The 15,052-nt window shown below is 33.9% G+C and overlaps 2 protein-coding genes across 8 annotated transcripts in view; one reads left to right on the top strand and one right to left on the bottom strand.

Moving 5' to 3' along the window:
* The window catches only part of TRAPPC8 (trafficking protein particle complex subunit 8), an 81,550-nt gene that overhangs the window by 43,770 nt on the left and 22,728 nt on the right, over positions 1-15,052 (bottom strand). For 5 of the 7 annotated variants that reach the window (XM_057698425.1, XM_057698421.1, XM_057698423.1 and 2 more), the window contains 6 exons: positions 14,800-14,893; positions 13,904-14,163; positions 13,424-13,539; positions 12,568-12,718; positions 7,565-7,665; positions 3,711-3,816 (listed from right to left, as the gene is read on the bottom strand). In XM_057698425.1, the coding sequence (XP_057554408.1) occupies positions 3,711-3,816; positions 7,565-7,665; positions 12,568-12,718; positions 13,424-13,539; positions 13,904-14,163; positions 14,800-14,893 (828 nt within the window). The remainder of the gene's footprint in view (positions 1-3,710; positions 3,817-7,564; positions 7,666-12,567; positions 12,719-13,423; positions 13,540-13,903; positions 14,164-14,799; positions 14,894-15,052) is intronic. The other 2 variants (XM_057698422.1, XM_057698427.1) reach the window with 1 other exon arrangement.
* Positions 10,955-11,293, top strand: LOC130831017 (small ubiquitin-related modifier 2-like). The gene has a single exon (XM_057698429.1). It carries the CDS (start codon positions 11,006-11,008, stop codon positions 11,291-11,293), a length of 288 nt encoding a protein of 95 aa, XP_057554412.1. The 5' UTR covers positions 10,955-11,005.

The following is a 15,052-nucleotide window of genomic DNA, read 5'->3' as shown; positions in this document are numbered from 1 at the left end:
TTTCATATTATAACTTAACCAAGCTATAATTATATTATCATGCAATGAAGAAAACAGGAATCAGCTAGTTGGATGTCACAAACCATTCAGTGAATAACCTACATTTCCCACTAATATGACAAAATGACAGCTAATCATATGTAGTATTTAAATTCCCATTCTATTACATTACTCTGTCTACTCTTATCATTGTAAACAGTTTTAATTTCTAAAGCCTTATAACACATTTTAATAACTAGAAGAGGTAGCTTCCCTCTAATTACTTCTCTTTTGGAATTTTATTTAGGCTTCTCAATAGAGTCACTTTAAGTCCTATAAATTTCTTAAGTTTATTCCTAGCATGCACACACCCACGCACACACATACATGCACACACACAGCATAAAAACATTTTTTTAATTGCCTATGAAGCTTTATTAACCTGCAAAACTCGCATGGGCAGCAATCCTGGACATTCTGATTAAAATAAGGAATATACCCTAGATATCTTTGATGGTGTGTAAATGATTCCAATGTACAATTCAAATGAGAATCAGCACAGTAAACTCTCAGCATTCTCAACTTTAATTGGATTGACCAAGAGAGAACTGGAAGTCCACAGCTGAATTTAGCTGAAGCAAAATTTGCCTCCTGCATCCAGTAAAGCTGTTTTCTGAGAATCAGTTTGCAGAGCTAAACACCCTGCACTTACATCTCACTGCAGCTTTGTTCTTTGTTTAGTTCCTGTCTAACACTAACACCTGAAGCAGAAAAAAAACATTCGTTTGAAACCAAAAAACAGCCCTGAAAAGAATGGCAACTGCCATCAGTGTTGATGGAAGAAAAATGGAAGAATTTCTCAAAGTGATAGTTTTATCCAGAAAGCAGACGCTCTGAATGAGTTGAAGAATAAAATTTTACTTTAGTGGTAGTTCACATCCATGCTGTGACAAGTCTATCGTATATGCTCTAAAAGGAACTAAGGAAAAATCCCCATGACACCACTTCAACAAGAACTCCAGCCTGTGAACTCTGCCCACAACCAAGATATAAAATAAGCTGAAAAGGCAACACTAACTTAAAATATGAAGATAAACATTGGGGGAAAAAATCATTTGAGGTAGAGGCTTCAATAAATACTTCCATAAAAACAGTTGATAAAGGCACCAGTTGCACAAATTTAACTGAACCAAATCTCAAGGATGGCACCGCACTAAGATGTTTTTTCTTTGCATAGTTGTGAAATTAACAGAAGTGCTAGCAGCTGATCAACTCACCACAGGAACAGTTCCTCCTAAACTGGAGAAACTTAAAAAACACTGTTGCTATTACTGTATCCTTAATAAGCTGATTTATTGTATTTAAATGGAGTAACAGACAAAAAGGGTTATATGACCAGAATAAATGTTCAACACTGAAACACAGACCGCAAGGAGGGGAAAAGCATCATGTTTTAAGCATCACATTTAGACACACTACCTATGTGCTGGTAAATGTGACATGTTTCATCATTCAGCTGGGTCTGCTCTGCCACGGTGAAAATCCCAGGGCATAACACAAGAACAAGACCCACTCTCCCATAAACTTACAGTGCCAAAAATAAAATCATAGCACCTTTTCATCCAGGCTTCATAGCTGTCTTTTGCTATAATGGTATTAACAAAAATCTAGGAAAAACAATTCATGAATGTCAAGACACTGTAACTCAGTTCCCTACCCTCGGGATGAGTACACTTTTCATTTTATACAGCCTTTCTAGTTAACAAAATTACAATAAATACAAACTATTAGTTAAAATTTAATAATCTTAGACATATTATGCCTAGCAGTCTCTACTTTCAAGTTATCTCAAAGAAATATCTGAAAGGCATAGTAGAAAAGGCCACTGAAAATTGCAATTTCTGGGGAAATATACCACATTCACCCCCATCTGTCACCCCAAAGCAGTAAATGACAATGATAAATTTCCTAGAATTTCATGACAAAATCATCCAGGTTTGAAAAAAGAAAGGTAAAAACAAAGAGTTGGAAAGAAAAAGAACAATGAAAGAAAATAATGTTACAATGCAGACAGAAGAATTTGCTCTAAAGAAATTTTATTTCAAGCTCCTAAACCATAAATTCCTTTTACATTCACTGATAATCCCTAGGTTGAAAAACACAGCAACATATTCAAATCCAAGTTAAGATTATTTAATACAGAACACCAACACACTCAAGAGCCTATATATTCAGCTCTACCAAATAGTTTATGTCTGACAACTGTTCATACTGGTCAGCGTCCATACAATACCACTTATTAAATATTTTTAAAATCATCCCTTAGCCTACTTAGTTATAACTTATAGAAACCTTTTTAGAATAATTAATGGTTCAATTCAACAAACATTTGTAAATCATATACCATGTGTCAAGCCCAGTGTTAGGCACTAGGGATAAAAATGTAGAAAGCAACACAGTTCCCTATCCTCAAGAAGCTAACAGCTTAAAATATAATTTCCAATATAATATGACAAGTCAGGTCTCACAGCATATATGAGAGGGCAGGACAGAGACACTTAGATAAACCTGGGTACTATACACAACTATCTGAATGATATGACTGATATCAGGATTACTAAATTAAGGTGAAGAAAAAGGAAAAGGGCCAAAGTCCAAGAGAAGGACATTAAGGACATGAACCAGCACAGTAATAAGGAGGGATTTTAAAAAGAGAAAGTAAAATATGTGAAGATATAAGAAGAAAACATGTTTAAGAAGTTAAAAAAAAAAAATCCCTTGATCGTGTCACTGACAGTATAGAAGAATACAGGAACATCTCTAGTAGCTTCTGCCTTGAGCAAATAAGGAGCTGGCTGATTATAATTTAAGATCAAGATCTATAAGGTAAGAAAGTAGAAGTTTTGTTATTGATATGTTGACTCAAAGGTGCACTGGAAACACTCAAGTAGATAAGTCAAAAAAGGCAGTTGGCCATTCAAATCTAAAGCTCAAGGAGAGGTCAGGGCGGGAGACAGATTTGAGAGTAAAAATCGTAACTGTAAAATAGATTACCCAAAACATATACAAAGTAAAAAAGTACAATGGTCCAAGTATTAAAACCCTCAGGTACATTAATATTTAAGGGGCAAACAAAGGTGTTTGATTTTGTTTTTTCTGTTCTTAAGCATTCATCTAGAAAAACATGTCTTTAATCATACTTACAAAGAATTACTGCCATTCTTTACAAGCCTATAGTCAATGCAATTTAATGCCTGTTGGAAACTTTCAACAGCAACTATAAGTGGATTTCTTTTTCTCCCTTTCGAAGTATTCATGATATAGATTTTTTTAAATGCTTAAGATGATTTTTTAACAAGTTCATATGAATGAAAACAAAATTAAAAATTCCTGAGTAATTACTTTAAGTATTGATTTTATATAAGGAATGATGTATATGCATGTTGCTTCAAATATTGTTACACAAAAGTCAAAACCTAATTCATAGAAAACATACAATGCATGTTTGTGGTTAACTATCATTCAGAGTTAAAATCTGTAAATAAAATAAATTCAGTTTATAAAATACTGTATTTAAAATTAATTCAACAAATTACTAAAGTAGCCAGGTCATAAATTCCCAAAGAGAGATACCCCTCTAATTTTGTTCTACATACCCTCTCAAGAAAAAAAACACTTTAAAAAAATATGAAACAATACTAATTAAAACAAATACTACACAGTTTTAGTACCTCACTGGTCAACCGTATTAGGAGAGCTGCAGCCTCTGAATATTTGCTTTGGCTTTTTAAGATTTCAGCACTAAGCAATACACATCTTTCAGCCAATACCATATTCCTAAAGAAAAAAAGGCAAGAAAAATATAATTAGCACTACAATAATATTTTAGTACATCATAGTAACCATGTGTTTAACAAAAGTTTCCAATTCTAGTTTTCAAGTAAAAAGAAATCCATGTCCTTGTTCTCCACTTCCCAAAAAAGGTTAAAAAAAAACCAAAAAACTTCAAAGAATTCTCATAACTCATCAAAACTTTTTAGCATTGTATAATTTTCTAGTAGGAACAAATTACAGGACTTCCTAGGTGGTGCAGTGGTTAAGAATCCGCCTGCCAATGCACGGACACGGGTTTGAGCACTGGTCCAGGAAGATCCCACATGCCGCAGAGCAACTAAGTCCGTGCGCCACAACTATTGAGCCTGCGCTCTAGAGCCCATGAGCCACAACTATTGAGCCCCTGTGCCACAACTACTGAAGCCCATGCACTTAGAGCCCATGCTCCACAACAGGAGAAGCCACCACAATGAGGAGCCCTTGCACCACAACGAAGAGTAGCCCCCACTCACCGCAACTAGAGAAAGCCCATGTGCAGCAATAAGGACCCAATATAGCCAATACATAAATAAGTAAATAAAAGAACACATTACAATGTTACTTTTCCTATATGAAAAAAGCTAGAACCTAACTGGTATCTCTGAATCAGCAGTTAGTTAACAAAACTTGCTTTCAGACATAAAGGAATATAAACATTTCACTCAGATCTCTTTTTCCTTCCTTACGGCAAACTCTGGCTATGTGTTTCATTTTAGTGACTACTTTTAAGAATAATTAGGCATTTTGTCTCTGGTTATACTATTGAGATATTTCACCTGGAGACAGCATGGAGCCAGTGCTGCCTGACTGTTTCTGAACAAAATCTTTTCTGTAAAAACACAAAATCAGTTGATTTTTCTTGTGGACTACTACTGCCAAAAATCTAGAAGTGGATTATTTACTCCTGAAAATAATAAAAATAAATGAAAATATTTTAACTGTGAAATCACAAGATGGAATCCTTTTGTTGAGAAATACAGTTGACCCTTGAACAACGCAGGGGTTAGGGATGCTGACCCCACCCCCCCCACACACACACACACCCTGCCGCCCAGCCAACCAACCTTGGATCATTTAGTACTGTAGTATGTATTTCTTGAAATAAATCCATGTATAAGTGGACCCGTGGGACTTCCCTGGCGGTCCAGTGGTTACAATTCCATGCTTCCACCGCAGGGGGAACAGATCTAATCTCTGGTTGGGGAACTAAGATCTCTCATGCCGCACAGTGTGGCCAAAAACAACAACAAAAAAAACCCAAAAAACAAAAAAAACCAAAACAGTGGACCTGCACAATTCAAATCCATCCCGTTCAAGGGTCAACTATAGCAGCAAAGCTTTTCGCATTTTACTTTCTAATCCTTATACGAACATACCACTTGACCTTAAAATTACAACCAAAGATTACTAACTTGAGGTCATTCTGAACAGTGATATTTTAAAAATACAATTCACTACTTCCAAAATTACTGTAGTGATCTGCCATAAACTTTCTACAAATCATGATTTTTTTAAGAGGGTTGGTATATATGAATATTTGAGAATGCTTTAATGAACACAAAAGACCAACTTTTTGCCAGCACCTACTCACATACTACAGTATGCTCAAATATGCTCAGTTCTTAAAGAATTTTCTTAACTGAACTTTATAAATCTTAAACACAATTGTTTTATTTTTATCCTCACCTATTTCCCCATGTGATCAGTTATGAAGTCACAAGGCTACCAAGTCCAGGACTTCATTAATTTGCTTATTAAAGCAATATTTTAGAAAGTCATTTGTGTCAGGCAGTGGAAGTGTTAAAGTTTCAAGTGTTTCTTCTATGACAGTCCCTATCTACAAGCCGAAGCTGTCACAAAACAGCTAATGAACACAGTACAACTGATTTTTATTATGATGCAGGAAGATAAAGGAGGGAAGGGAAAGCTTAATAAAAGAAATTTATAAGAATAAGTAGGACTGCATCAGTTAAAAAGTGGATCCTGGCATTCTAAACAGAGGGCGTGCAAAAGTATTATTGTATTTCCTGTACTGAAAAAAATTATTTACATTTTAATATTTCTGTGATCAAGGGAGCTTCTTAAAATTGATGTGTATAACTAATGTAGTGTTTCTAGTTTATCCTAAAATATCTATTAAATTGATGATAAACCTTACCAATTATGGTAACTTAGAAGATTTCAAGGTAAATGCATGTCAGTTAAGTGTGTATTTAGAAAAAGTCAAGTTTCAATCTCCTTGTCTGTAAAATGGAATAATAACAGTATTCACCATTTCATAGGCTTGTTGTAAAGATTAAATGAGCATGTAAATTACTCTAGCATAGTAGTAAATGCTGAGCACTAAATAAATGTTAATCATTATTACCAGTGTTGTGTTGTAAACACATCGCTATGACCACTACTTCTACTTCAACATTATAGGAGACAAAACTGCTTTTGTGTCTCTGTCTTCTAACCCATTCATTCTACATAGAAAAGTCATATTAATCCTTCTTAAAAATAACTTTTATTATGTCAAGGCTCTACTCAAATATTTAGTAACTCCCCATTTACTACGACATTAATCTTAACTACAGCTTAAAAATAATAACAAATGAGAGTTCATGCTCCCCCCCCCCCCCACGCTGATTTCTCTCAAAACACCTTTCCACATACACAAACTCCCTAACCGAGCCAGGGCTCTACTCCTTTTCACCAGTAATGCTGCATCTGAAACATTATTCCTGCCAATCACAATTCCTGAAATGTCTTTATAGCTATCAAATCCCAACCACATTTCTTTCAAGGTCTATTTCTCAAATATACCACGAAAACTTCTCTGGACCAGTCCATGTGCCCTTTACAGATGGTGAGTTCTAACCCCCATAGAGTTTCAACAGAACTCACTATGTGTACAGAACATTTCTCATTTTCTTTCCTGGACCATTATTTAACTCTCTGTGTTTGCCTATTTAATACGGAAAATTCAAACTAGCTAACTCCTGGCTTAACAGTAGTTAAAGTTCGAGATGCCCCCAAAATAAATACAAATTACCCTCAATTAGAACAAATAACTTCAACAGTACATACAAAAAATTCCTAGCCACAAATCCAAACAAAATAGGAAAGGAAGGGAAAATATAGTAAAAACACTAGTTTTAAAAGATCATCTTATCTGGACTTCCCTAGTGGCACAGTGGTTAAGAATCTGCCTGCCAATGCAGGAGACACGGGTTTGAGCCCTGGTCCAGGAAGATCCCACATGCCACGGAGCAACTAAGCCCATGTGGCACAACTACTGAGCCTGCACTCTAGAGCCTGCAAGCCACAACTACTGGACCCACATGCTGCAACTACTGAAGCCCGTGTGCCTAGAGCCTGTGCTCCTCAACAAGAGAAGCCACTGCACTGTGAAGCCCAAGCACTGCAATGAAGAGTAGCCCCTGCTTGCTGCAACTAGAGAAAGTCTGCGTGCAGCAACACCCAATGCAGCCAAAAATAATAAATAATAATAATAATAAAATAAATAAAAATACATTAAAAAAGAAAAGACTTCTTAAAAAAGATCATCTCATCTTATCTATGACTATATTAACTTGATTTAGGAGCTTAAGTTTAAAGCATAAAAAACAAATTTATGTTTATGTCTAATAACATGTTATGTATAATAACAATATAAATGGCAAATTTACCTCTAAATGGATAGCACATAAATAGTCTAGTCACCTACTTGCAGATATCCCTGTATGTCTGGATTGCTGTATCCATATAATGTGCAGGGTATGGCCTGGGTGCTCCTGGCTGAAGAAAAGCTGACACTGCTGCCATTTCCTAGAGGAAAAGACATTATTTATAGTATTTCAAAAGGAGAATATTCCTGTAGTTTAGCATTCAAGAAGTCTAAAAACTGGAATGAAGTTTGCTGAGTTTTTTATGTATCCACATATATAAATTTGATAGCCTAATGCAGACTTGGAAAATATACTTATATGCTTTTAGTTTTAAAATTCTCTAGTCAAATTCCAAAGTCTGTCACTCAGTATTTAAATGAGCATTTTCAAGAAGACCTAGTAAACACTTTCAGCCACGGTATATATAACTACCAATTGAGCCTAGCTTAAGATTTCTGTTAACACCTCCACCTCATTATTCCCTATTCCTTAATAAATAGAGAACAGACCAATGATAGAGTCATATAGAGAAACAAAGTGTGTCTCTTTCCCATTAACTGGCTTCAAACTTTGAAAATAGAGCTCACAACAGCTTGCATTATATATCTTTTCAGCTACTTACACACTCTATAGTTTATATCCTGTATCATACAGAAGGCATAGAGATCATTTCTGAGATCTATATTACTGTCAATTTTCTAGGACTTCTTACTTCATTTAAAAAACCCATTCCATTGTTAATAATTCAAATAATGTACAACTGTGCTAAAGGACTTGGAAATGAAGATGAAAATGAAGGTTTTGGCTTCTTAGTAAAATATTCTATTATGTCCATACTTGTGGTCTCATATAGACCAAGTTTTAATTAAAAAACTTGAAAACCAGAAATAAATGAAACTTTCATAAATTGGGGGAAAGTTGTTAATGCCAATTCACTTTTTTTAAAAAAGGTAATTGGTTTATTTTCTGCACTGAGACATGCTTAAAGCCTTTAACCTGACAGCCTATGTAAGTTCTTATAACAGTATGAATTATATCTGTTTCAGAATATCTCTGCATCCTCAGCACCCAGCAATGTCTGCTCAAAAATTTATTGAAGAAACTGAACGAAAATGTGATTTCCATGTGACAAAATTTTCTACAAAATTTTCTGAAACATCGTGTTTCTTAACTAGTTTATATTTCAACTAATACAAATAATGAATATGCATAGGGTTCTATATTATACAAAAAATCTAATATATGTTGCATATGTGGTACATTATATAAAAATACATTCTATTTGCTACATATGAATTACATATACTGCATATATATATATCTACATCAATAAAAGTGTACTAAGGAAAAATTCTGTAAAAAAAACAGGCCCCAAATTCTAAGTTATTTTCTAATTTAATTCTGTAAGAAATTAAAAATCAATATACACAAACTGACAATTTCTAAGGAGACAGAGACAGTTCAGAAAGATCACCCCAAGTTACTGCATGATCTTTAATAATCAATAATTAAATAATTTCTTACAGTCTAAAGTAATGAATTAATACATTTTACAAAGCCTCATCAAGAATTGGAGTGATCTACTTAACCTTCAGCTACTTATGACAAGTTAAATTATTACACCCCAAAACCCACATTTCTCCAAGAATTCCTATTATTGCTTTTTGCTGTATCTTTTAACTTTAGAGTTACAATAACTAAGTATCTTCTAAATTTTCATCAAAAAAGGCAGACAGTATAGTCTGTTATCAATTAGCTACTATGTGACTGGTAAATAGGAAAGTGATATCAATACAAATAAAATTTTATTCATTCAAAAACTGTTTTTCTTAGGCAAGGGGATCAAAATTAGCAAATACAGAATTATAACCTTCAGCAGGAAATGAAAAACCTCTGAGCTTAGCTGTTGCTCAAGCAGGAGCTTTTTTAATCTGTTTTAAGAAAATAAAAAATTAATGCCTACACTTTGTATGTATGTGTGCTTGCGGGGCAAGGGGGTGTCTATAAGACTTACACTCCCGGCCTTGCACATCTCTTGGCTCAGGGCAAGGCTGTGCTTCCTTCCATGCTTACCTTCATGGCAATTCTACTGGTTATGAGTTCCTCTCCCCCACTCCAGTGTTCACATGTTGTTTTTGCATACTTTTTTTTTATTCCTTGAGATAACCTCCAGCCATGCTAAGCTGCCTCACACAAACATTTTATGCTCTGGTTACAAAGACACATAAGTTTTATGAGGACTCTCCCTGCCCTATTCTTCTCTAAGGCCTATTATTTTTAGGGCAGCTATTATAGACTACAAAGATTTTTAAATATGCATATATTATAGCAGCTATGCCTTTATTTTGCAGTGTTAAACTACTTTCTCTCATACAGCTGCTACTAAGATGCCTCCATCTAAATAGTTTAAATGCAATATTTATCAGATTGTAGATAGAAGTGAAAAAGCTTAAGTACCATAAAAATCATAGAAATTTTTGCCATACTTTTCTAAGATTTTACCAAACTTTCAATCTGCAGATACATTATATACAATTTTATAATTATAAACTTGTTATAAGGTATTGATGAAATAACATTTAAGTGTTTGTGATTTCATATTAGCTTATGTTAGATGACTATAAGACCAGAGAATGTCTAGCCAAGGACAATTCATATAATTTTTCAAACACTTTTATTCATAAAGATAGCTTATTTTCAGTTCCTGGAGGTTTTTATAAAAGTTAGCTAACTTTTTAAAATTAAAAACACCAAGAAATAAAAAAAAATAGTAATATAATTTTGCTATTTCAGCTTTACATTTTAAATTTATTTTATTTTTATACATGCACAGCATTAAAATAAATGCAAAATAGATGGCAGTTATTAAACAAGCATCTACATGATAATTACCAATGAAGTAGAGTTCTTATGTAGTTTTATTCTTTACACTTTGTTTATAGCTTACAAGTTTTTAAAAAGATTGGGATTTCCTGATGGCACAGTGGTTAAGAATCCGCCTGCCAATGCATGGGACACGGGTTCGAGCCCTGGTCCAGGAAGATCCCACATGCCACGAAGCAACTAAGACTGTGCACCACAACTACTGAGCCTGTGCTCTAGAGCCCACGAGCCACTACTACTGAGCCCACTCACCGCAACCACTGAAGCCTGAGCACCTAGAGCCCGTGCTCTGCAACAAGAGAAGCCACCTCAATGAGAAGTCCGGGCACTGCAATGAAGAGCAGCCCATGTTCTCTGCAACTACAGAAAGCCCACACATAGCAACAAAGACCGAATGTAGCCAATAAATAAAACTAAACAAATAAATAAAATTATAAAAAAAAAAAAGACTATGTAAGCATGCGGAGGGGGCATCGCACAAGGTGCACGAGCTGTCTTCCTCCTTCACCGCTGCAGCTTCCTTCTTCCGCCACTCCTGGTGCTCCCTGTCAGCACGTTCGGTGAGGACTTGGCACCTCTTTTGTGAAGCAGCAGCTGAGGAGACTCCAGCACTCACCATGGCCAACAAAAAGCCCACGGAAGGAGTCAAGACTGAGAACAACGATCATATTAATTTGAAGGTGGCTAGGCAGGACGGCTCTGTGGTGCAGTTTAAGATTAAGACGCATACACCACCTAGTAAACTAATGAAAGCCTACTGTGAACAACAGCATTTGTCAATGAGGCAGATCAGATTCCTATGTGACAGGCAGCCAATCAATGTAACAGACACACCTGCACAGTTGGAAATGGAAGTTGAAGATACAACTGATGTGTTCCAGCAGCAGACAGGGAGTGTCTACTAAAAAAAGGGAACCTGCTACTTTACTTCAGAATTCTGTTCCTCAAGACCAAGAAGACTTTCTCAATTAGAAAACCGCAATTTGGTTCCACCACTTCCTGACTACTAACTACAGTATAGTTTCTTTATTCTTTCATTTTCCCCTTCCCCATTCCTTTACTGTACTTAAAGTAACTGGCATGTGTGTACAAGCATATTGTATTTTCTTTTTATTAGATGTCTAATGGCATGTTTTGATCGGCATCAAATGTTGATGGGATGGGGAAAAATACTGGTTCTGTGAAAATACCCCCTTTTCTCTATTAGTGGCATGCTCATTCAGCTTTCTTTATATTCCAGTAAGTTATTTTACTCTCACTGTTTAACAAAAAAAAGAACATAAAAATCCTTGCATACCTTGTTCGACTGAATATTTTTCATTTATCATTGTAAAACCAAAGAATTTTATAACTTTTTTGTATGTAGCTGTTACACGTAGGGCAATTTGTCTTTAAGTAGGGATAAATTATTCTAAACGAAATGAACCCTAGTTTTCCCTTCAAGTCAAGCATCTTGTTGTTTAAATAAACCTGTTTAAATAAATAGACTATGTAGAAAGTAACAGTGTTAGTTCACTCTTTTCTAAGCACAGAAAGCAGATTACAAATATATTTATGACAGCTTTTCAAATACATTAAAAGGTTATAAGGTAACAAACACAGAAAACTCTTTCTGAAACACCTAGGTTTTATACTGATTACAAAAACTAACACTGCCAATGCTTACTGACAGCTTATTTTATGTAAGGTAGTGTGCTAGGCGCTTTACAAACCTTACACCTTATCTAACCCTATACCATTAGCATTCACAGTTTACAGATGAGAAAACTAATGTTCAATAACTTGCCTAAGATGAAAACCTGTCTCACACCAAAGCACATGTTCTTAACCAATACACAGTCTTAGATCAGAAAAAACATTTCAAACAATTTTAAATCATTTTTCGAGATCAAAAAAAGCATCTTCTAAAAAAAGTTTTTATACTGTGAATACAGTAAAAACTGTAACTCAAATTAAATAGAAAGTACTAATCAAATCTAAGAAACCAACCCTCATATACGACCATGTTTGAATGTACAGTTTAAGAAAGTTTAAGAAAAATCCATCAGGTTAGCATAAATTAATTCAAAACCTATAAAGCATTATCCCTAGGTATTTTGCTTGCCATTTAATAAAAGAAAAATTTCTAAGTCATTTACAGTAGCAGAAGTAAGAAACTGTAATACAACAGAATACCAACCAAGGCACCAGCTGCATAAAGCATTGCTTGATCATTAAGAAAATCCTTCTTTGCAGTATGATAGCAACTGTAAGCCAAATCATAATGCTGCACCAAGAAACATAAGTCAGCCATTTTTCTGATTTGAAGCTCTGGTGCTTCTGGTGGATACCTGCAAATACAAAATAAGAAAGGAACTTATAATTTATGACCTCTAAACCATTAAATGTTATAAAATGTCTAAAAAAGATGCCTGACTGTCCAAAACGTGAGAAAAATTGATCCTGTTTTATAAGAATTCTACCTCCAAGGAGAGAGTGTCAATTCTCAAAGATATTTGGAAATAGACAGTTACATCTATATTTATATAATTTATATCCCTACACTGAGAACTTCTCAACAGTAGCCAAGCATTTTCTCCGTGGTCAAATTATGAAGTCAATTCCACGTGACTCATCTTTATGTACAGCAGGAAAAAAAGAAAGAAAATCTAAAATGAATTTTATTTTCCCTTAAAACAGGATTTTATATTAAACAAAATTCCTAAATATATGCCATGTCTTAGAATTACTAGGGCTAAATACTTTAATATAGAAGAGTTATTAGTGAGTACCTAATCTAACTCCATCTTTTTACAAGCAGGAAAACAGACCCAAAATAAAGTGACCCTCCCTGTTACCTCATTTATTTTTAGATATTCAATTACATACAGGCTTTGAATATAAATTACTTATGGTCACTATTCTTATCTACCTGAGTTTTGACCAATATGAAACTAAGAAACTAAAGAGATAGTCCTTTTTTGCAGAAAATCATATAGTCAGATACTAATCAAAGTTAAATACAGGAAAACTAAAAATGACAATATTTTACTCACAGCAATCCAGATGTATTTTTTAGCTCGTTAATGCTCTTTTCTGGAACTTTACTCCCACTAAACCATTTTTTAGTTGCAGAAAATAGAGATCGGCTCAAACCTTTTCTTGATATTAGCTAAGAAAAAACATTAAATATGTTGAAAAACATAAGAATTTAATATTTTTCTTTTACACACAAAAGAAAAAATTCTAAATAACTGAAAAGTTTTAAGAGTGAGCAAATGTGCATTTTAACAACATTGATTTAAAGAAAACTGTCCAAAATGCTAACAAAATCCCTAGTGAAAATAAATAAGCCTCTTCTAGGATTTAATAAAATTTCATCACTGATAGTAATGTTAATAAACCCTAATATTCGTCTATTTTTAAAAGAAAAACAAATTCCTTAAATAACTTATATTTAAATAACTATATTCTCAAGTTTACTAACTTGAGATAACTAATTTTAAAAAATACTAACGCAAATAATTAAATCTTACCTGATCATTTAACTGCCGAATTGTTTTCTCTATATGTGGCAAAAGGCCCCGAAATGTGAACTCTTGTATAAACTGTCGAATTCTATCATGATCAGTAAGGGTTAAACACGCACCATGAATAATTCCAGCATTTGCTTTCTTTGTTTCATGTAATGATGAAGCAGATTTTACATGGTCTGGGCCATCAATGCTGTTAGAAGAGTCACCAGATGGGTCCAATTGAAGCGGGTGAGCTCTAAAGTTATTTGGTAAGCCATCTACTGAAAAACAGATCTTTCTTTTACTCTCAGAAAGCAACAGAAAACTGTGATATTACTACCATATTGCTAAAGAAAAGAAAGAATGTTGGAACCCTTTATCTATCTGTATGTCTTAGAAGTCTAAAACAAAAACAGTGAAGTTTTCCTCTAAAATTTCAAGACTTGGGTTAATACCCAATACATGTAATAGAAATTTTTAAATTCATGTAAACAAGTGAAGAAAAATAGTGTTAAAATACAAAGAATTATTTTTAAATAGCACAACTAACCAATAAGAAAAATTATAACAAAAAATGTTTAAAGCTATCACTATCTAAACTGTAATTTAAAATACAAAAATAAAGCTCTCAAAATCATGTGAATTGGGAGAAATAATGCTACATATATCTTCCCTTGCTTTCTACCAAAAAAATTTCTTGTGAAGCCTGATTTATTACTCTTATAAAACAAATTTTTAAATATCAAAAAATATCAAACTCAAATAACTCAATAAAATCTTCAGAGGAAAAGCCAACCTGTCCATTATCTTTTTTCATCGTGAAAACTCCCCCATCTCTTAAGTATAAAGATTAGCATGCTTTAACAACAGTGCATATTTTCAATCAAAAGAAAAGCTTAGAGAAAGTATATTAAGACCTTTGACTTCGTTATCTAATCCATCCAATGAAAGCAAGTTACTATCAGAATTCTTATTTGAAGTTATAGTACAAGGGCCATCTTCGTATGATTCCTATCAAAATAAAATTTAAAAAGCATTAATGGTTATATTCAATCATATTTAAGATACCATCAAATTCATCAACAACTATGGTAAACCTCATCTTTTTTGCTCCAGCAACTCTTTTCTTCCAATCCTCCTAATTCCTAACTTCTTCCATGTATCATTTTC

This window comes from Hippopotamus amphibius, chromosome 11 (genome assembly GCF_030028045.1).
Source record: "Hippopotamus amphibius kiboko isolate mHipAmp2 chromosome 11, mHipAmp2.hap2, whole genome shotgun sequence".
Lineage (NCBI taxonomy): Eukaryota > Metazoa > Chordata > Mammalia > Artiodactyla > Hippopotamidae > Hippopotamus > Hippopotamus amphibius.
The sequence above is the reverse complement of the archived record's forward strand: the minus strand, read 5'-3'. Positions and strand labels throughout refer to the sequence as shown.

What these genes read in the sequence shown, in the direction of transcription:
- LOC130831017 (XM_057698429.1), top strand. Translation starts at nt 11,006, where the DNA reads ATGGCCAACAAAAAGCCCACGGAAGGAGTCAAGACTGAGAACAACGAT.